This window comes from Simochromis diagramma, unplaced genomic scaffold, assembly GCF_900408965.1.
Source record: "Simochromis diagramma unplaced genomic scaffold, fSimDia1.1 OVJJ01000434.1, whole genome shotgun sequence".
NCBI lineage: Eukaryota > Metazoa > Chordata > Actinopteri > Cichliformes > Cichlidae > Simochromis > Simochromis diagramma.
In genome coordinates, this window is record NW_024387090.1 from 133,402 (window position 1) to 156,520 (window position 23,119).

The window sequence follows — 23,119 nt, forward strand, 5'->3', positions numbered from 1 at the left end:
TATATAACTCACTCACTTACTGCACATAATGTCCTTTTTCTATATATTCACTCACTGTATATAATGTTCTCTCTGTTTTTGTGCACAGTCCTGGAGCATATCAGGTCACATTTCAATGTGTGTTATACTTGTATAACTACGCATGTGACAAATAAACAATGTTGAATCTTGAATATATATATTTCGTTTTGCTACTCGGGCCCAATAATGTTCTTTGTGGCCTGGATGAACTTTTTAAAAGTCTACTCAGTGAGCATCATCTACTAAAACACTAGTGGAATGCAATAGGCAAGGTGTGTGACTTTTTGTGAGAGTCTGGTGGGCACTGAAACAACAGAAGAAAAAAAATTGCTCAATAATACCAAAGTTTATTTTTGTATTACCACATTGTGCTTCACATAAACACATGATGCACAGAAAGAGATTCACAAATAAGACCAAAAAAAAGGACAAAGAAAAACCTGAACGCCAATGATCAATGAAGTCAACAGCATGAATAAAATACAGGTTTACGCCACAGGTTAGAGTAAAAATTAATCGACAAATGCAAAAAAGAAAGTTTTAAGACAGTCAGGCTGAGAAAGCGCTCTGGTTTGAATAATCCTTTAAAGGTGATGGAAATACTGATGCAGCAGACAGACTTCACACCTTCTTCATTTTGGCAGTGACTAGAGAGGAAAAACAGACAAGCAGCAGCTTCAGTTTTTTTCTGTAAATACTTTGCATTTATTTCAGTGTGTGTTTATTTTTAGCATGACTTACGATCTTTGACCCACTGATCTTCTGGATTAGCACAAAGTTGTTTCCCATTTTTTGTGTTAAAACTGGAAATAAAAGACAGAAAATTATAGAGATTGTATATGTTTGTATGTAGGACAACGTGTGCTGACTTACATTATAGCCTTCACACAGCGTTCGCTTGCAGCCTGCTCACGATATGTTTCCCCCACCACGTCAGCAGTCTTATTGCCTTCGGTGATGCCAGTGCAGCATGGTCGTTTCAGTCCAGGATGATGACGACAAGTACCTGAGAGATAAAAGGTTAAAAATAGATTTTTCTTACTAGGGAGAAGTATAATTAGAAGGAAAATAAAAGTTAAATCTAGTTTTAAAATATGAAGCTCCTTACATCACTAAACAGAAGATGACTTTTAAAATGTGACCTGAAATTATGTTACAGTGCACAAGCATTTTTTGTGCAAATCCATCAACAAGTTTAACAAATCAATGTTCTCAACACAATTTGGGGACCCTCAAGCACTTTTTGGGCAATTTTGGCATTATGTTAATTAAGTGAAAGGTGAAAAATATTGTCCCGTAGCTGCGAGATATTATCTTATACTCCCTCTGTGTCTCTCTCATTTTCTGCTTTCATGCCTTATGCAATGAGTCACAATGTATGCACCCCTCCAAAAACCCACTGAAATGATGACTTTGCTAAAAACTAAAATGAAGCAGTAAGATGTAGTTACAGAGTGAATTTGTTTGAAGGAAACCACTGCACCAACTGTGCCACACTAATAAGTTGGCAGTTATGATAGTTTAAGTGTCAACATATGCCTGGCATGCAACGCAGCGTGAGACATAACCCCATAAGTGACAGAAAACAAAAGTTTGCATGTAGATAAACATAAATAGTACAAACATTGTTAATGGTAAGCAGTATAGCGTGAATGGATATGGTGTGGCTGTCAATCAGTCCAGCAATCAGACACAAAAGTCAGGTGAATGTCGTGCTTATAAAATAAAAATCTTCTTCTAAATGTCGACGTAAAGGACGCCTTTAAAATGCTATCACTGACTAATGAAACTTAGCCCAGAAAACAGCTTCCAGGGTGTCTGGAGCTTTGTGGGTAGAAGTTGAGTGTAAATGCTGAAAAACACATGTGCAATTATAGACTGAGCAGATACCAGAATATGACTGATGTAAAGGTTTGTGATCTTTACACAGTGGTCCTGCCCAATAAAACACCAAAATATCACAAGTGAACCTTATTCGCAAACAGGCAGCAGCCATTGTTGGAAATATTCATTGCTGCGATCAAATGATCTATTTTATCTCTTTTTTTCCCTCATTTTTCTGTAGAAAAGTACGAGCACAGTTACCTTCAGAGGAGTGGCAGCACACACACACCGAGAGCAGGAGGAGAGTGATGGAGAGGATCTTCACAGACATTTTCACCGTGGTCTGGCTCACTGATCAGAGTCAAAATCTACGAGTTGATTCGTGTTTGGTTATTTATTGGTAAGTGCAGGAACACATGCAGGCACAACTGATGAGGTGTGATTATAGGTCTGTGTATTTGTGTGCAGGGTGTGGCATATCACGCATATCTCAGTATTTCAACCTATCAACACCTCACTGAGAGCTTTCTGACAAACAGCCTCACATACACGAAGTTCACAGATACTCAGATATGGTGTAGAGCCTGATGATTGATATCAACAGACATGAGTAATGAATCTAAATCACCCATTGACTTTTGTTTGTCAGTGACTCATGATGCCCCTTAACAGTCTTGATGCACATGGATGCTTATTTTTTCTTATAAATTCCCACTACTTAAACTTTTTCTTGTAATTTCACATAAATTGTTTAAGGTTTCTTGTTTGCATCAAACTGTTTTACCACTGGAAACACAAAAGAACTCACTCTTAATGTTTATTTTATTTATGTTAACTTTTGGCAGATGATCAGATAAGTTTCACACTCTGCTCTGCAGGAAATGTGTGACAGAAATGTGATCATGTCGACTGTCTTTATCTTCCAACACACATGCAAAGATCAACAGTTTCTAACACAGACTAAATACATCACATGAAAAATGAATTGTGTATGCATTGCTAATTTCCCCCCTCATAGCCGCATTAGCTATCCCATTTCTTTTATTCAGACTTAAATAAACATAAAGCATAAACTTTCCGACAGATGGCCTCATATTTGACTCTAAAATACTGTTCCTGTGGTTGCTGTGCTCTATTTGTGCTCACCTGCTGTGTTTAGTTTCAATAGATGTGATGCTGTGCATTATAGCTAAAAACTGTCTTCTCTGGTCTCATTGGTTCAAAGTTCCAGAAGTGTTTATTGCAGAAAGTCAAGGCACCTTTGTTGAAGGTGGATCTTGGCCAGGTCTCCCTTGAAAAAGAAGATTTTAATCTCTTCCTGGTTAAATAAAGGTTAAAATAAAATAAAAAAAAGTCCCCTCACCAAACACATTACTCTATTCCATTTTTCAGTAACATAACATGTTTTTGTACTACATTCAGTAATAGTAAAATACAGACTAAGTGCCCATGTATAGATCATTTCCCCCTCATAGCTGTATTAGTTGCTGCTTTGACTGACAGATATCCTCTCAGCAGATGTCTGATAGGCCTCATCTGCACTAACTGAACTTGTCCTCTCACCATGGTTGTTCTGTTGGTGCCTTTTTAGATCATTTTGAATGTAAATCCCTGACAAGAGCAAACCCTCATCCCTGAACGATTATCGGCCAGTTGCACTGACCTCGGTAGTAATGAATGTATTTGAGAGGCTGCTGAAAAATCATCTCCCCTCCATCCAGACACCACAGATCCTCTCCAGTTCGCCTACCGACCAAACAGATCCACTGAGGACGGCCATCGCCCACGTCCTGCATCACCACCCTCAGCCACAGGACAAGAAACAGGGTAACTATGTGACGTAATGCTGTTTGTTGATTACAGTTCAGCAGGTAACACAATAGTGCCCTGCAGAAGGTTCACAAAGCTGTGGGATCTGGGACTCAACAGCCGTCTGTGTGCATGGGTGTTGGACTTCCCCAATCGGGCAGAACTCAGGTGGTGAGGGGGTAGATTGCGTCTCTACAGCATGCGTCTCTAACAGCACCTCAGGGATGTGTCCTCTCGCCACTGCTCTACTCCCTCTACACTTCAGACTGTGTGGCCACCCTTGGTTCCAAGACCATTGTGAAGTTTGCTGACGACACAGTGGTGTTGTGCGTCATCTCCAACAACGATGAGGCGTCTGTTTCTCTTTCCCTCTTTCTTTCTCCCCTTCTTTCCTCCAGTCAAGTCTGTCCCGTATTCAGCAAGTGAAAATAAAATAAACAATAAAAGGTGAATCAAATGGACCATTATGGCAAGGCTGGGATGGTCAATTTGGTAAAGTAAATCCGTTGGGCATCTTTCTTTGCCTTTAGACAATAATTCTGATGGCAAAAGAGCCAAACAGGACAGGCAAAAAAAACAAAAAAAACAACAACAACCATGAGGCGTCCTACATGGATGAAGTGAAGAATCTGGCATCATGGTGCCAGGACAACCATCTCCAGCTGAATGTTGGCAAGACCAAGGAGCTGGTGGTGGACTTCAGAAGGACTCAGCACAGAGACTACAAGCCCATTATCATCAATGGAGCTCCAGTGGAGAGGGTGCAGTCCTTCAAGTATCTCGGTGTCCACATCTCCTCAGCGCCTGTAACACCTACAACAACTGAGGAAGTTCAGCTAACTGAGAGATCAGAGTCTCTCCAGGATTGCTCTCCCCCCGCTTCAGGACACCTACACCAGGAGATGCCGGACTAGAGCAGCACAGATACTGAAGGACCCGTCCCATCCTGGCAACAAGCTGTTCCAACTTCTGCAATCTGGTAGAAGGTTCTGCATCATCCGGGCAAGGACAGAGAGACTCAAGAGGAGCTTCTATCCCCAAGCCATCTAGGACCTACCCCCCACCTGCATTACTAAACAGTGATTTTGTTTGTGAGAGTGTCTCATGACAATGACATAAGTGTGTGTGACATCAGTGGCAGGAACAGACGTGTGCAGATCAACAATGAATAATATGGAGTGCGGAAGAGGGTACGACTATGCAGCATTTAAAGTGCAGAAGTACTGACATTACTTTGAGCTTGATTCCATAAAAAGTGACAAAAACAATAGCGTCCCCTGTACACTCTTTCTACAGCAAAAAATTAAACTTCAAATCTGAGCAAGCACCTAGCACGCTTCCACAGGAATGTGAAATTCACAGAGAAACCCCCCGATCCTCCCACTGACATGACCACTGCAGCACCAGGCAAACCTCTGCTGGCTCCACTCCTGCTAAACAGGTGACAATAGATTTAAGAACAAAAGGATTTATTGCTGCTTAATCTTAGATTTTATTTATTTTCTGCTGCGTTTTACTTGCATCTATATGAAAAACTCAGTGTAAACACAAAAAATTATTGGATTTTATGTTGGAATATGCAGAAAATAGGTTTAAATGTTAAACAAATTTCTTCAAGTCAGAGACTGCTGCATATAATTTAATTTTTGCTTGATGCAATTTGCATAAAGTTAAAACTAATAAAATACATTTTAAAAAGAGACTTTTTCATTTGATTCAATTTTACATGATCCATTATGCATAAAAAATAGAAATGGGCTGAAAGGTCTGTTGCTGTATGTATTTATTACATATTCAGGTTGTGTGTCATGTTTTTAAAAAGTCAAAGTTATAAAGTAACACTTTACTTTCTTGGAGAAGTAATCAGTAATTAGTAACGAATTACTTTTTTCAAGTTAAAAAAACCACTAAACCAAACCACACAGTATTTGTTGCAATTCAATGCTTGTGTTTTCCCTCTCTTTAGATTTGTGTTGTGTTTTCTTTTTCTTTTGATATTGATCTAGCGATGTTGCTCTCTCTTTGTGTTAAGAATAAAGTTTACAATTTAACAATTTCTGCTTTATTCATTGTTCCTCCTCACACGCTCCCCTACATTTCCATCTCATGGATGTAACAGGAATCATATAAGCAGAAAAAAAAGAATAAAAGACAATTCCTAGCTTAAAATAACATAAGAACTCAATGGGTCCATCTAAATTTCAGCATTAAGCATCACTTTCAAATAAAGTCATGCATGACTTAAATCCGACATCAAGAATTTCCTCTTCAGTAAGAAGAGGGTGATGTAACCTTAAAAATTTAAAGTACAAATATTAAAAAATTCACAAGTATAAGTGACTATGAGCAGATCCTGATGTGGCAGAAGAGCTGCAATTTTTCAGCCTTTGTGGGAAACTCCCTGGTCATGTTGCCAATGACTTGAGAGGAAAGAGACACGAAGAGGAGTTTCAGTTCATCTCCACAAATATTTTTTTATATGTGCACTATTGAGTTTAACACAAACTGTTATAGTGCGACTAAAAAAAATCCTAGGTTGCACCGGTGAGACCAGCCATTCGAGTAAAAAAAAAGTCGATAACAATAACACATTATGCCCACATTGTGATCTAAACCAATCAGAGATAGTCAAGGGCGGGACCTCTATGATGCCCATGCCCAAGGTAACATGTTCAGATATTGAGATGTTTTAAGTTTAAATTTCAGCTCAGTGAGGCACTTTAAGCACAAGAACTTTTTCATATTTTTCGTCGTGCGTCCACACTGAAATGGATGAAAACGCTTACGTTCCAGTCCTGCGCATGCGCAAAAGCGAGTGAGAATTAAAGAATTTGAAGAAAAGCTATCTGGAGCATGTACAAACTGATATTCATCCTTTTTAGGGCTGTCAAAATTGAGAGCAATCAAAACGACCGCTGTATAATGCACTTTGCTATCTTTGTTTATTTGGTCACATGACTGCGTCACATGACTAAAATACGTCATTGTTTTAGAAAGTCTGCGTTTTTGTGTGTCCACACTACGACTGGACAGCTGCAGTTTGAAATGTATGCATTTTCAAAAATGCTGCATTTTTCCTTGAGGAAAACGCCATCTTAGTGTGGACGGGAGGCCAAAACGGAGAGAAAACGATGCGTTTTCAAACGAACACCCATTAGTGTGGACGTAGCCTTAAATATAGTGTATAAAACAGTTTGTGTATTGTCACAAATGATGGATTTAAATCACACGTCGATTATTGTTTTTCCATTTTAACTAACTGTGACTGTTTATCTCTTGCAGTTGTGCATTAGGCCTCAAGTGCAAAACAATAGTGACTCATGATGTCTCTTAACGATCCTGATGCACATCTATTCACATTTGCATCATTTTTTGATGTTTGGCTGCTTATTTTTCATCCATAAATCCCCACATCTTAAATTTTCGCTTGTAATTTAAGCCATTAAACTCCCACTGAAAACTAAAGCAGTGAGACGCTCCCACTTTTATTTCATTTAGGTGCATTTTTGGCAGATGGTAACTTTCACACTCTGCTCTGGAGGAACTGTTTTATACAAATGTAATTGTGTTGACTGTTTAATCTTCCAATACACACATGCAAAGATCAACATTTCTAATGCAGACTGAAAGTGGTTTGGGTATGCACTTCTAATTTCTCAGTTGAGGTGTTTGTGCTCATATGCTGTAATTGGTTTTCACCAAATGTGGTGTTGTGTATTATCACCAAACATCCCTACTTTGGTATACAGCTTTTTGAGGAATACAGACATGGTGATTACTTTTATTTTTTATCACACAAAGCACATGCGTATGATGGAAAAAAGAGAAAAACTCAATGAAATTGCTAACATAACTTGGGCTCTTTGCAAGCATCTGCACAGACAGCATGCTAACGCAAAGCTAGCTAAGAAGTTGTGAGCATGCTAGCTGCTGATCTTCAACAGGTAACAAAGGCAGTGATGAACAGTCAGTCGTGCAGCCTTGGGTTCTGCCTGTTCATACTCCTAGAAGTAACTTAACTTTATTTTGTGTTGTCAGCTTTGTGTTCATAAGTTAAAATAAACAAACAATAATATGTGAGTCCTCATCAGGGTAGGGATTGGTGCTGGTGTGTGGAACTGTAGGCTAAGTTAGGTTTATATTGTTAACTGGTTATTAAGTGAAACTTTGTGTTATTACCTCATCTATTACTACTTCATACAAATCTTTGTGACTTTTTATTCACTGGAATAATGAGAGGTTGTTTAAAGTCACATTTCCTGGGGTGCAGTTCCCCTGGTAGTGGTGTTGCTGTCTTTCCCATTTTCTCATTTTTCTTGCAGCAAGAGGAATGTTTAGTGCACATACCTGCCTTAAAAAGTCAATGAAAGTCTCTCAACATAATCAGTCTAAATGATTGTGAAACTTGCTTTTCTCCTTTCTTCTTATTTTACTTGTTCCCACAAAATTTTATTCAGTTTTTGCTAAGGTTGCATTCTTTATCTGATGAGTGACGAGTTTATGTTACTTCCTGTTTGAATTACACTTCAAGAAATAGTCAAACCAAAGATAAGACAGCCACAAAAATTTATTTCCTGTTTATTTAGTAGGAAATGGGTTTGAGAGACATGTTTCTTAATTTGATGGTGTGAGTGTCTAACTCCCCAGTATGACTGCTAAATGACAGAATAATTGTAAATATTTCTATAAGTATATTTATGATTGTCATATTAATAAAAACATTTACTTGATTACTCCCAAGAGAAAGTAATCTGATAGACTACTTGTTACATTACTTTTACTCTGTAAAATGTCCTGAAATGCACATCATATAATTAGCATTTAACTATATAAACCTAAAGCTGGTCCCACATACCAACACAAATTTTATTAAAGACACACATTTGATGTTTCTCTTAGCATTTAGGTATGAACACAAAGGAAATGGACTACTCACTGGTTCTCTACAAGAACTGGTTCTCGATTCCCATCCCTGTACCTCGGATACTGTCCCTGTCTCCGCCCAACTGCACATTTCTTTGTGTTGACCATGAGCCCCCCCTACCTCAGGGACTCCAGCACTGTAGTCTGTTGCACATGCACTGTGGATGATGGGAAAATCCAGATATGTTGTGGTATATGCAGCATGCGAATGCACAACCCTATCCATGAGGTGCAAGAAAGTAGCTGGGGCCGCCAGTCCATGTCACTCCATCTCAGGACCTGTCTGGAGCACACTTAACCCAAATAAATGTGCATAATACTGGATTATTGAGCTCAACTGAAAGCACCAAGGAAATCTGATTCTGGGAATGCATAAGGAGATTTTGTGTGAGTCTGGTGTATATTCAAGCAACAGCTAGAACAAGTAGCCCCTCCCTTCCTTCCCTCCCCATCCCCAACTGCCTCCCTTTACCCGTTCTACCACAACGACGCACTCGTGTAGGGCCGTGGGATGCAGGTGTGTCACCAGGGTGCAGGGGAGGCATCACCCCTCTGTCTCCTTCTGGCCTCAATTTTATTCCACAACCTAAACATCCACATTACTCACACTTTCATAACACATACATATAGGCAGTGTTGGGACTAACGCGTTATTAAGTAACGCGTTACAGTAACTACGTTATTATTGTGGTAACGAGCACGGTAACTTGTTATGCCAAAATGAGGAACGCTGTCATGGTCCCCGTGCCTGCCTGGCTGGCCCTGTGTGGCTACATGTGTGTTGCTTTTGTCTCTCTCCTCTCTCTCTCCTCTCTCTCTCTACTTGCTGCCTGGGCGGAGCTCATTATGGGCTCCCGCCCCTGGCCTTCACCACCTGCAAGCAATCACCTGTGGCTCCTCACCTTGTTTGCTCTCGCTATTTAAGGCAGTGACTGAGAACACCTCGCCGCTGGACTATTGAGTAACGCTCGTCAGTGCTACTTTAGCCTAAGCCAGTTTTGAGCTCTCTTCGTGAAAGTTTTCCGTGTTAATTCCTGATCTCTGTATACACATTCTTCGTGCTCGGTTTGGAAGTTTGGACACCGAAGCCTGTTCGTGAGTGCCGCAGTGAGAGTGGTGTGTGTGAGGAAAGGACCTTTCCAAGTGCATTGTTCTGTTCGTGTGGAGCGGAGCAAGAGAGGACACTTCCAGATTCTTCCTTGTACCCCTGGGAACCTTGGCCCCCTTCACCTGTATATAGTGCACGGGGAGTGTGTAAATAAAATTCAGTTTTCTGTGATTTCAGTCTGCTCCGAGTCCTCCCTGTTCCCTCGTGACAAACGCGTTAATCGTTACTGGTATTTAGATAGGCTCTTTATTCGTTACTTCGTGTGGTGGCTATCATGGAGCTTCCACAGATTCAGTAATATTAGCAAGTGGTGGAGGCCAGCAGGTGGATGAGGGAAAGGGGAGGCAGGAGGAGGAGAGACCCGAGGCGGCCGTCGGTTCGAGTGTGAACTGAACTTCAGGTAAGAAGTTATGACCTGCAGTCTATCTGGGTCAGATATAAACCAAGTTTAGGGGTAGTTTATTTTCGTTATGCTGACTTTTTCGTACTGGCTACTAGCTAGCATGACTGAGTTTCTATACAGCTGGGTGGGTGCTATGATGTTACTGATGTTGAACTTTATTTTGTTCATAACGTTAATTATTATTAATTCTTCTCTTTTGGCTCTCAGCGAAGGCGCTCGCACTTTTCTCCTCTCCTTCTTATGTCCTTGTCTTGTCTTGTGTTTTTACTTAGGGCCACCTGGGTTGGCTGGAAGACTGTTTACTTAGCCTGGCGGGGCGAAGGACACTGTCTCAGCTGAACTCTGGACACACACACACACACACTATGCACACTGATCCCCCCTCCCTTTCCAAACGCCTTCAATGCTTGTGCCCTACCGGGGAAGATGGCAGTCGACTGGACCAGCGCAGACATGCTGCAGGACCGGATGCGCTGTCTACACCGGCTCTCTCTTACCCTTTACCCTCCCCTGTTGCTTGTCTTGTGTTTCTATGGTGTATTGATAGTCATGTGCTTTTCGTGCTGAGGTGTTTTTTCTGTTATCAAACTGTTCTCCCACTAGGAGCTCAGTCTGAGTGGAGTTTTTTTTTCTCCTCCTCTTACCTCATGTTATGTATTTTCATTGTTTTTTTCCTATCAGCCTACCTTTCTGACATGTCTCCCCAATGTGATGTTTGTGTAAAGTTGGTCAGAAGGTTCCTTTGTAAGTGCACATGCGCCATTAGCGTGCTGCCTGCTGTAACCCTAATTTCCTTCGGGATTAATAAAGTATTCTGATTCTGATTCTGAAGCTGATTAGAATTGCCAACCATGCCATAAAAAACGCAATTGTTCCGTATTCAGAGAAAATATTACGCGTTTCGTATTGAGGTGAAAAGGAACACAGTTTGTCCCGGACTTCAGCTAGAATGGAAAAAGACACAAAGCTGGATTTATTCTGCGTCTTTACGCTGCACAGCTGCCTCTTCTTCTCTCATCCTCTCACCCTCCCTCTCCTTTTTCTACTTCAATCATGAAACTGATCAATGATCAGCTGATCGGCTTTTCTCTCTTGTTTGTTTATCACCCACTTTGCGCCAGAAAGAGGAAACCAGCGGATGTCGTGGTAAACAACAGCAGCACGTTTAAGCTTGATCAGCTGTTGTTAAAATTTATTTTATATTAATTTCTAGTATCAGCTGATGTTTGCTGGAGCCACAGCTGTAAAGCTGCTGCTCATGATATCGGTTTGGTTATGTGGTGAGAGGGAAACATGAGGATGAAACCAGGAGATGTCCTTACTGGATCATCAGAGCTGAACAGGTGATGGAGAAACAGGTTTACCTTTTAGGTGACAAGAATGAGTTGAAGGGAAGTTATGAACTGTTTCTGAGAGACAAATAACACCAGGATCCTTTTCTAAGTAGCTGACAGCTGGTAACTGTGCAGGGGCGGATCTAGCAAAGTGTTGCCAGGGGGCCAGGTAGGGCATTAACAGGGAGAGGGGGGCACAAAGAAATACTTTTCTTTCTTATTCTCATTTAAAATATTTAGCTTTTAAAAAATAATTATCTGAATCTTACAACAAACGATTGATAGATTGATGCATATATACCATCAAGACAGTGTACATCACTGTCACAACCAGTGTTGGTCAAGTTACTTGAAAAAAGTAATCAGTAACTAATTACTGATTACTTCCGCCAAAAAGCAATCCCGTTACTTTACTGATTACTTATTTTCAAAAAAGGTACTTTAAAAGTACATTTTTTTCAAAAGCTTACTCAAGTAAATGTAACGGAGTAAATGTAACTCATTACTACCCACCTCTGAGGCTGAGCAACTTAGGAGTTTGAGAAAAATAACCGTGATTATTAGTTATTATGATTAGTTCAACACTCAGCAGCCTCATATCCTGGTCACTAAATTTTCCTCCCAATTTCACCTGGATGATCAGCTAATCCTGTGGATATTGGACTGTTTGACCAACGGGACTCAGAAAGTTCAGGTCAACAACTCTCTTTCTGGTCTCCGTTCCACCTCCACGGGCTCCCCCCAGGGCTGTGTGCTCTCCCCCTGCTCTTCATCTTCTACACGGATGACTGCAGATCCACACAGCCCAACTGTCACCTGGTGAAATATGCTGACGACACAGTTCTCCTGTCACTGCTGTCAGGCCCCTCACAACACCACGGGCCCACTCTTCAGGAGTTTGTAGAGTGGTGTGACAGCTCCAAACTTGAACTGAACGTGAGCAAAACCAACGAGATGGTGGTGACCTTCTCCGGTAGGTCACCACGATCTGGCTGCTTCAGCCACCACCACCATCCACAGGAAGCCAGTGGAGGTAGTTGAGGAGTACAAATACCTGAGAACCAACTGTGACAACCTTCTGAAATTCTCTGCCAACACAGAGGAGATTCTCAGGAGGGCTATACTTCCTTAGGAAACTCAACTCCTTTCGAGTCAGCACACCCATCATGATGACTTTTTACTATGCCTTCCTGGAAAGCATCATGACCTTCTCCATCACCTGCTGGTTCCACTCCCTCAGCCTTCAGAACAGGAACAGACTGCAGCACACTGCACCAGTGTGCTCTAAAATCATTGGCCTGCCTGTCAGAACTCTGGCACAGGTTTTCAGCCCTTAGACAGGCAGCCAGAATCATCTACGACCTCTCTCACATTCTTCACGCCCTCTGGGCGACACCTCCGCTGCATTTCCTGCAGGACTGAGAGGAGGAGAGCCATATTTGTCCCCAAAGCCACTCTGCTTTTTAACTCCAGCCGATAAGACCATTTCCCACACCAGAAACATAAACTACTCTACACTCTTTTTATATATTCACTTTTAGTCACTACAGTTATTTGTTCACTTATTCAGTCACTTTAATTTTAAAACGGTGTATATACTGTATAATTTAAGTATTTTTTTTTATCTCTTATTACCTGTTTATGCCCTGACCTTATTTTTAATGTCATGCTGCTCTGTTGTATCTTAATTGCCCCTTGGGGATAAATAAAGTTTCTTTGATTCTGATTCTGATTAACATAAATAATGAATAAAAAAATACAAAGACTCTCAAGTCCTAACTAATAATTGCAATAACAAGAACTCTTCTTCAATACACTCGGTGCTTCACACACATGCCCGAATAACTAACTGGCTATGGCTGCGGCTGCTCCGTCTGGGGCAAGTGCACAGAAAGTTTTCCACACCCCACAAACGCTGCGGCTCTTCCGTCGTCCTTTATTGGTTACGTCCACATCGGGAGCCAGTTACACCAGGCCGATGCTTCCGTCCACCAAACCAGCTGAGCCCCTGCACAGGTAAATTGGGCTATATGGCAATATGAATAATATACAAATATCTTACTTGAAACCCACTCTCAGCATGATGTTGGTGGTTTGAAAATATTAAAGTGATAAGGGGTGGATGCACACTGAACTACACAGACCTATAAAATAGCATTAGCCCTGCCTTCGGATGTTCCTGCACTTAGCAATAAATAACCACAAACCCCTCCAAATGCTAAATACTATCCAAGTAATAGCACCTGTTTTTACAGGAATCGGCAATGTCGGGACTGCATGGCTTAAGCTGGTACATCTATGATGTGACACAAGGCAGTAGCCCTCACCACAAGGACTGGTTTGTTAACCATACCACCAGAAGGGCTGACATGTGGTGGTTTTGCAGTGATTGAAAGCAAAGAGCTAAACTCTCCCCTGTATGGAAAAGAATCTGTGCTGTAGTTTACCTGATCATGCCTCTTAAGATGTTCACCCTCCCAAACTTCAAGCAACTAACAACTGCATGTTAGTTCTTTGATGGCCTTGCAGAGTAGAATGGCTTCAGATATGTTACTGGCAAAAAAGTTTTGTGTCATCTGTTATGACCTAGGTCATCTGTTGTTTGTGTTCCTCACACCTGAGGGTGGTGCTGTTCTTTCTCTGTGTTGTTTGTGCTTGTGTAAGCTACAGGTGGAGGCTGAACATTGGTGGAAAACTAAATGAGGCTATAAATTGGGACCCGTCCAGACCAGCAGCCCGACCAACTTCCAGCTTCCAAGCAAGTTGGGCATTTAGCCCTGTGTCTTATAGTGTGCTGTGTGAGCAAGTTTCTGCGATGAGGAGAGCTTGGTTGCCTGGTATATCTTGCTGTCTGCTAAAATTCTAAAATTCGACTTCATTTTCTTATATGGAGATATATCAGGGATAGAATATGCAGTTAAACAAAATTAAACTGATAGAAAGGTGAGTTTATAAGTAGCTCTGCTGTGGTTGGAGCAGTTGGGTTAGGAAGGCAGCCTGAGAAGGTCCAGCCATCTCCAGCAGGGGGCTGCGTAAGCTAATTATAACAAAAACGGTTAACCAAAGGAAGGGGCCCAGCAGCTTTGGTTAAAAGTTTTATAAAAAACCTGGACAGTGTTGCTCAGCGAGCATCCTCAGTTGAAACACAAGTGGAATGCAATAGGCGATTCAAACAACAGCAGGAAAATATTTGCTCAATAATACAAAAGTTTATTTTTGTATTGTTTTTCACAGCCACATTGTTCTTCACATAAACACATAATGCACAGAAAGAGATTCACAAATAAGAAAAAAACCCACAAAAAACAAAAGACAAATAAAACCTGATCAATTAATGTTTTAAAACAGTCAGGCTGAGAAAGCGCTCTGGTTTGAATAAGCCTTCAAAGGTGATGAAAACACTGATGCAGCAGACAGACTTCACACCTTCCTCATTTTGGCAGTGACTAGAGAGGAAAAACAGACAAGCAGCAGCTTCAGTTTTTCTCTGTAAATACTTTGCATTTATTTCTGTGTGTTTCTTTTAGCACGACTTACGATCTTTGACCCACTGAGCTTTTGGATCAGCACAAAGTTGTTTCCTATCTTTTGTGTTAAAACTGGAAATAAAAGACAGAAAATTATAGAGATTGTATATGTTTGTATGTAGGAGAACAAGTGCTGACTTACATTATAGCCTTCACACAGTGTCCTCTTGCAGCCTGCTCACGATATGTTGGCCCCACCACGTCAGCAGTCATATTGTGTTTGGTGACATCAACGCAGCACGGGCGTCTACTTCCAGGTCTACTGTCTTGAGTATCTGAGAGATAAAAGGTTAAAAACTGATTTGTCTTACATCACTAAACAGAAGATGACTTTTAATATGTGACCTGAAATTATGTTACAGTGCGCAGGCATTTTTTGTCCAAATCAATCAACAAGTAAGTGGAACAAATCAATGTTCTCACCACTTGGGGACCCTCAAGCACTTTTTAGGCAGTTTTGGCATTATGTTAATTAACTTTGATTTTTATAGTCGTTGGGATTCAAAGAAAAAATGAATGAAAACCAATCCAACTTTGGCCCAGAATTAAGTTTAGCTGTTGCAGGGCTCTCGCACAGATTTTAAAGAATGTTTCTATCTTGAAATGTCTCTGATTAAAAAAGCATATTACATACTCCTATTTGTGGAGCATGTGGATATTTCTTAAAGAAACTCCGGCTAGCCTGCCCATGCTCCACAGCATACCTATGAAATAGCTGCATAGACATGAAATCAGTGATGGTTTGATCAGAACGCGTCTCCAAGCAGCCTGAAGCTGGACAGATAGTCTCGATATGATAGAGAAAGGTGGATTACGTTGAAATATCCACACGCCGTGACCAAAGGGGAGTCATACGTCTTACATATCGAATATGTAACTGAGTGGAGACAGTCTTGGTATGATAGAGAACATATTCTCAATGTTCTTATGTTAATAACAGACGGTACGTCACTGTTTGCTTTGTGCTGTTATCAGGATCACTCAGAAAGTTTCCATAAATATATTTTAACAGAGGCGAGACTTGATCCAACATTTGGAGATATCATCTGGAATCTGCTTCCTGGAATTTTGCAAGGATGAATTTTTACTTATATTTATTTTCTTAACCAAATTGAATCAAATAGAAATATGAACGGTTGGGAAACATTGTCTTTATGTTCTGAAGATGAAATCTGCTGTACCAAACAAATCCAAACTGATTCTGTCTTAAATTGCTTTTTTTGTTATTATTTGCAAACAAAGCATGTTGATTTCTTTTACAGAGGATGAGAATAGGAACCAACATTAAGCTCCATTTATTAACAATGATTAATATATCAAATGTTTAATCATAGAGTTCAAAGTTCAGATGTGCTGATAAGTGAATGGTGAAAAATATTGTCCCGTAGCTGCGAGATATTATCTTATACTCTCTCTGTGTCTCTCTCATTTCCTGCTTTCATGCCTTATGCAATGAGTCACAATGTATGCACCCCTCCAAAAACCCACTGAAATGATGACTTTGCTAAAAACTAAAACGAAGCAGTAAGATGTAGTTACAGAGTGAATTTGTTTGAAGGAAACCACTGCACCAACTGTGCTACACTAATAAGTTGGCAGTTATGATAGTTTAAGTGTCAACATATGCCTGGCATGCAACGCAGCGTGAGACATAACCCCATAAGTGACAGAAAACAAAAGTAGAAAACATAAATAGTACAAACATTGTTAATGGTAAGCAGTATAGCGTGAATGGATATGGTGTGGCTGTCAGTCAGTCCAGCAATCGAACACAAAAGTCAGCTGAATGTTGTACTTAAAAAAAAAGGAAATCTCCAAGACTTCTTCTAAATGTAGACGTAAAGGACGCCTTTTAAAATGCCATGACTGACTAACAAAACTTAGCCCAGAAAACAGCTTCCAGGAATGCTTGGTGGGTAGAAGTCGAGTGTGAATGCTGGATAAAAAATGTTACAATTATAGACTGAGCAGATACCAGAATATGACTGATGTACAGGTTTGTGGTCTTTACACAGTGGTCCTGCCCAATAAAACACCAAAATGTCAGAAGTGAACCTTATTCACAAAAAGGTAGAAGCCATTGTTGGAGATAGTCATTGCTGTGATCAAATGATCTATTTTATCTCTTTTTTTCCCTCATTTTTCTGTAGAAAAGTACGAGCACAGTTACCTTCAGAGGAGTGGCAGCACACACACACCGAGAGCAGGAGGAGAGTGATGGAGAGGATCTTCACAGACATTTTCACCGTGGTCTGGCTCACTGATCAGAGTCAAAATATACGAGTTGATTTGTGTTTGGTTATTTATTGGTAAGTGCAGGAACACATGCAGGCACAACTGATGAGGTGTGATTATAGGTCTGTGTATTTGTTTGCATGGTGTGGCATATCACACCTCCCCCTCTTATCATTGAGAATTCAGTATTTCAATCTATCAACACCTCACTGAGAGCTTTCTGAGAAACAGCCTCATATACACGAAGTTCAAAGACACTCAAATATGGTGATGATTATGATAGAGCCTGGTGATTGATAACAACGGTTTGTGCATTGTAATGAGTAATGAATCTAAATCACCCACTGACTTCTGTTCTTCAGTGACTCATGATGTCCCTAAATAGCCTATATGTACATCTATTAACATTTGCATGACTGGCTGACTTTTATGCTGCTTATTTTTTCTTATAAATTCCCACGACTTTTGCTCGTAATTTAAATTTAATTGTTTCTTGTTTGCATCAAGCTGTTCTACCCCTGAAAACACAAAAGAACTCACTTTTACTGGTTATTTTATTTAGGTTGACTTTTGGCAGATGATCAGATAAGTTTCACACTCTGCTGTGCAGGAAATGTGTGACAGAAATGTGATCATGTCGACTGTCTTTATCTTCCAACACACACACACAGATCAACAGTTTCTAACACAGACTAAATACATCACGTGAAAAATGGTTTATGTATGCATTGCTAATTTCCCCCCTCATAGCTGCATTAGACATTCTGTTTCTTTTATTTAGGCTTAAATATGAGGGCATGGCTGTTTGGGGTACTTGGGTTCATTTCCCCGTTCATGACCCAACAGGCCAAGCATAAACTGGCTTGGCCTGTTGGGTCAAGCCAGATGGCCTCACATTTGACCCTGAAATACTGTTCCTGTGGTTGCTGTGCTCTATTTGTGCTCACCTGCTGTGTTTAGTTTCAATAGATGTGATGCTGTGCATTATAGCTAAAAACTGTCTCATTGGTTCAAAGGACATAGTTCCAGAAGTGTTTATTGCAGAAAGTCAAGGTACCTTTTCCTGCACCTCATGGATAGGGTTGTGCGTTCGCATGCTGCATATACCACCACATATCTGGATTTTCTGTATGACTTAAAGCAGTTATGACATGGTCTGATTTTCTCACCCAATAAAGGAATATTTAATATATCAGTCTACTCTTCATTTCATCAGACACAGTCATCACAGCTCGTACATTTGCTTTTTACACATATATGTAAGCATTGAGTCAAATTTAGTAATGCCGACAAATTAAATGAACAATATTTGTCTCTTATATATGATACATCTATATATACACTGTCAAAGATACTTGTCTTTGAGTGAAGATTTAAGGTGATAGGACATATAAATAACTGCAACTTGAATCTTTGACACAGAGTTCAAGCTCACTGCTGTAATATATCATCTGCTAAAATTCTGCTTCTTTCTTTCGTCAGCTGCATGAACTTTGGTAAAAGATAAAGTTTTATTAAAAACCTGGACAGTCTACTCAGTGAGCATCCTCAATTAAAGCACTAGTGGAATACATTCGCCAATGTGTGTGACATTTTGTGAGGGTCTGGTGGGCACTGAAACAACAGCAGGAAAATATTTGCTTAAAAGTTTATTTTTATATTATTTTTCACAGCCACATTGTGCTTCACATAAACACACAATGCAAAGAAAGAGATCCACAAATAAGCAAAAAAAAAAAGAAAAAAAAAAAGACAAAGCAACCTGAACCCCAATTATCAATTAAAAAACAATGAAGTCAACAGCGTGAATAAAATACAGGTTTACTCCACAGTAAAAATTAATCTACAAAAAAAATGTTTTGAAACAGTCAGGCTGAGAAAGCGCTCTGGTTTGAGTAAGCCTTTAAAGGTGATGGAAATACTGAAAATACTGATGTAGCAGACAGACTTCACTCCTTCCTCATTTTGGCAGTGACTAGAGAGGAAAAACAGACAAGCAGGAGTTTTAGTTTTTCTCTGTAAATACTTTATTATTTATTTCTGTGTGTGTTTATTTTTAGCATGACTTACGATCTTTGACCCACTGAGCTTTTGGATCAGCACAAAGTTGTCCATATTCTGTGTTGAAACTGGAAATAAAAGACAGAAAATTATAGAGATTGTATATGTTTGTATGTAGGACAACATGTGTGGACTTACATTATAGCCTTCACACATGGTGGTTTTGCAGGCAGCTCGTGATATGTTTCTCCCACCACCTCAGGGCTCATATCGATGTCGGTGACATCAACGCAGCACGGGCGTTTACTTCCAGGACCAGGTGGACCTGAGAGGTAGGAGGTTAAAAACTAATTTATCTGACCTGAGAAAGTCTGATTAAAAAAATCAAACGTTAACTCCAGTTTTAAAACGTGATGAAACTCCTTACATCGCAAAACAAGACAAATGTTACCTGAAATTATGTGACTGTAAGCATTTTTTTTTACACTTCGACAGAAAATGAAGGTCACAGAGAGGCAAAAAAGGATATGAAAACTAATAAACCATGTTTCTGTCTTCTAATGTCTCTGATAAAAACAGTGCATGAACATTTTTCTGAGGTTGTGAATCACATATTGTCAATACTCTCTCTTTATATATATTTCTATTATTTCTATAATGGAGGGTGTGTGATCGTTTCCTTCGTGTTTGTTTCCTGGATCACTGAGAAAGTTTCCATAAACACTTTTTAACAGAAGTCTCAGATTGTTCTGGCTTTTATTCTCCAGTACAGCACACCAAATTCCTTTCCAGAGGATCAAAATGAGAAAACACATTAAGCTTAATTTGCTAGCAACGGTTATAATATGAAAAACATGACTTTCCAGAGTCTAGGCTGTTAGTGGCTTCCCATGATGCACTCAGTGTTTCTTCAGAGTCTCACTTATTATGTGTTTAAACATCAATTTCTGTTTAATGACGCATTTTTAAATCTCTGGATCTCTTTCACAGTATGTTTGTAGTACTGTCTTCTACCCCTCAACCCTATAGGTCCCTACAGATGGTTGCCCCTCCCTGACCCTGGTTCTGCAGGAGGTTACTTCCTTACTGTTACTTCCTCATGGGGAGTCATATAATTTTATCTGTATTATTGTATCTTTACTTCACAATTTAAAGCACCTTGAGGTGACTGCTGCTGTGATGTCATATTATATGAATAAAACTGGATTATATTGAAAATGAATAATGTTTAATCATACAAGAATTAAGAGGTGCAGGTAGCTGAACGCTGAACAGAATTATCCCATAGCTGCAACATATCATGTTATACTCTGTGTCTCTGTGTCACTTTCCTGCTTGTAGATCACACCATCACACTTAACCAATGGGTCACAATGTATACACCCCTCACAGAAAAACCCCCCCCATGAAAACAGCATCAAGATATGGCTACAGATTTAGCTTGAAAGAAACCACTGCACACTGTGCCACCATAGTAAGGTTTGAGTTATGACAGTCAAAAGGGCGATGCAAATGATGCCGAGCATGCAACACCCCATAAAACATAATTCTCTAATGTCACTGGAAATAAAATATATATAGTTTAATTATTGTTAATATTAACCAATCAACCAGAATGTGACTAAATTAAAGAAAATCTGAAAGTCCTTACAGAGCAGTCATACCCAATAAAACCGCCAAAAAGTTAGACGTGTACCCCAGCATCACAAATAGCTAGAAGCCATTGTTGGAAAAAGTCATGCTGTGATCAGTTTTATGTATTTTATTCTTTTTGTTTTCCATTAGAAAGTGAGAGCATAGTTACCTGCAGAGTAGCTGAAGCACACACACATTGAGAGCAGGAGGAGAGTGATGGAGAGGATCTTCACAGACATGCTCACCGGTGGTCTGATCAGGTTGAAACTATATCAGTTGATTCGTGTTTGGTTATTTATTGGTAAGTGCAGGAACATTCACAGGCAGAACTGATGACGTGTTTTAACAAGTCCTTGTGGTGCATGGTGTGGCATCTCAGATCTCCGCCTCTTATCAGGGAGATCTGAGTGTTTCAAACCACCAATAGACTCGCAGCTTCCAAAGAAGCACACACAAAGTTTGCAGACACTTAAATATAGTGTACAAAATAATTGATACAACCAGTTTATGTATTGTCACAAATGATGGATCTAAATCACACGTTGATTATTGTTTTTCCATTTGAACTAACTGTGAGTGTTTATCTCTTGCAGGCCTCAAGTGAAAAATAATCGTGCGTCATGATGCCTCTTAACGATCCTGATGCACATCTATTTACATTTGCATGATTTGTTAATGTTTGGCTGCTTATTTTTCATCTATAAATCCCCACAACTTAAACTTTTGTTTAAGCCATTAAAGTCTCACTGAAAACTAAAGGACCTCTGTCAGTGCACCCCAGGGTGGCTGTGGCTACAATGTAGCTGCCATCACCAGTGTGTGAATGTGTGTGTGAATGTGTGGAGGGCTGAATGTAGTGTAAAGCGCTTTGGGGACCTTAGGGACTAAGTAAAGCGCTATACAAATACAGGCCATTTACCATTTACAAAGTAGTGAAACGCTCTCATTGCTTATTTCATTTAGGTGTACTTTTGGCAGATGATCAGGTAACTTTCACACTCTGCTCTGGAGGAAGTGTGTGACAGAAAAGTATTTGTGTCGACTGTGTTAATCTTCCAACACACACACATGCAAAGTCAAAAATTTTTGACACAGGATGTGCACTACTAACGTCCCACCTCGTGCATCAGCGCTCTTTTATTTCGGCCTAAATTTGTGGACATGTACATTTTTGGGTGTATGGGTTCATTTCCCTGTTGCATGATCAAATTTCAGGCAAACATTAAATGTCAAACAGATGGCCTCACATTTGACCGTATACAGAGGAGGTCATGGTTGATTCAATAAGTGCAAGGGATCCTGGTCCTGTGGCTACAAAGTGAGCTCAAGTCGCTCCTCCACTGTGATTGACAGTTGAGGAGTTTGTGCTTATATGCTGTATTTGGTTTTCACCAAATGTGGTGTTGAGTATTATCACCAATAATCCCCACTTTGGTCTCATCTGTCCAAATGACATTCTTTCTGGAATCTTTTAGTTGCTTATAAAATAACATGTTACACCACATTACTGAATTGCATTTTTTCAATAATGCTGCAATTTAACCCGTTAATGGACTACATTCAGTAATTATTTTGCGGTTACAATTATATTGATTTATATGCAGCTATCGGCAAACAAAATGCTTTTTTCTTTCGGTTTACTTGTGCTGCAATCATCTGATTTCAGTTTGTGTTTGGGAGGAGGAACTTGGTGGTGCAGTACAGTGATACAGCTTTTGAGGAATACAGACATGGAGATTACTTTTATTTTTATTGCACAAAAGCACAAAAGTATGGAAAAGTGCAAACTGCATCCAGGACAGAAGAACTGCATTAAATTGCCAACATAACTTGGGCTCTTTGCAAACATCTGCACAGACCACATGCTAACACAAAGCTAGCCAAGAAGTTGAGAGCATGCTAGCCGCTGATCTTCAGCAGGTAACAAAGGCAGTGATGAACAGGCAGTTGTGCAGCCTTGGGTTTTACCTGTTCATACTCCTAGAAGTAACTTAACTTTTTGTGTTCAGCTTTGTGTTCATAAGTTAAAATCCAAACAATACTATGTGAGTCCTCATCAGGGTAGGGATTGGTGCTGGTGTTCGGAACTGTAGGCTAAGTTAGGTTTATATTGTTAACTGGTAATTAAGTGAAACTTTGTGTTATTACCTCATCTATTACTACTTCATAACTGGAATAATTAGAGGTTGTTTAAAGTCGTGTTGCTGTCTTTCCCATTTTCTCATTTTTCTTGTAGCAAGAGGAAGGTTTAGTGTACATACCTGCCTTAAAAAGCCCGTCATGAAAGTCTTTCAACATA

General features: G+C 39.9%; 2 protein-coding genes across 5 annotated transcripts in view; both read right to left on the reverse strand.

Moving 5' to 3' along the window:
* Positions 1 to 349: 349 nt before the first annotated feature.
* Positions 350 to 23,119, reverse strand: part of LOC120742751 (monocyte chemotactic protein 1B-like) — a 50,502-nt gene continuing 27,732 nt past the window's right edge. Inside the window, exons 1-4 of one of the 4 annotated variants that reach the window (XM_040046187.1) lie at positions 2,107 to 2,347; positions 895 to 1,027; positions 763 to 824; positions 350 to 668 (exon numbers count right to left, since the gene is read on the reverse strand). In XM_040046187.1, coding sequence (XP_039902121.1) covers positions 643 to 668; positions 763 to 824; positions 895 to 1,027; positions 2,107 to 2,176 — 291 coding nt within the window. In that variant the 5' untranslated portion in view covers positions 2,177 to 2,347 and the 3' untranslated portion in view covers positions 350 to 642. Of the gene's footprint in view, positions 669 to 762; positions 825 to 894; positions 1,028 to 2,106; positions 2,348 to 14,493; positions 14,869 to 14,959; positions 15,022 to 15,091; positions 15,225 to 17,119; positions 17,319 to 23,119 lie in introns of those variants that run through there. The other 3 variants (XM_040046184.1, XM_040046186.1, XM_040046185.1) reach the window with 3 other exon arrangements.
* LOC120742755 (eotaxin-like) lies at positions 18,989 to 21,123 on the reverse strand. The gene is made up of 4 exons (XM_040046190.1): positions 20,990 to 21,123; positions 19,384 to 19,510; positions 19,255 to 19,313; positions 18,989 to 19,159 (listed from the first exon to the last, which is right to left on the reverse strand). Exons 1-4 carry the CDS (start codon positions 21,057 to 21,059, stop codon positions 19,134 to 19,136), a joined length of 282 nt encoding a protein of 93 aa, XP_039902124.1. The 5' UTR covers positions 21,060 to 21,123; the 3' UTR covers positions 18,989 to 19,133.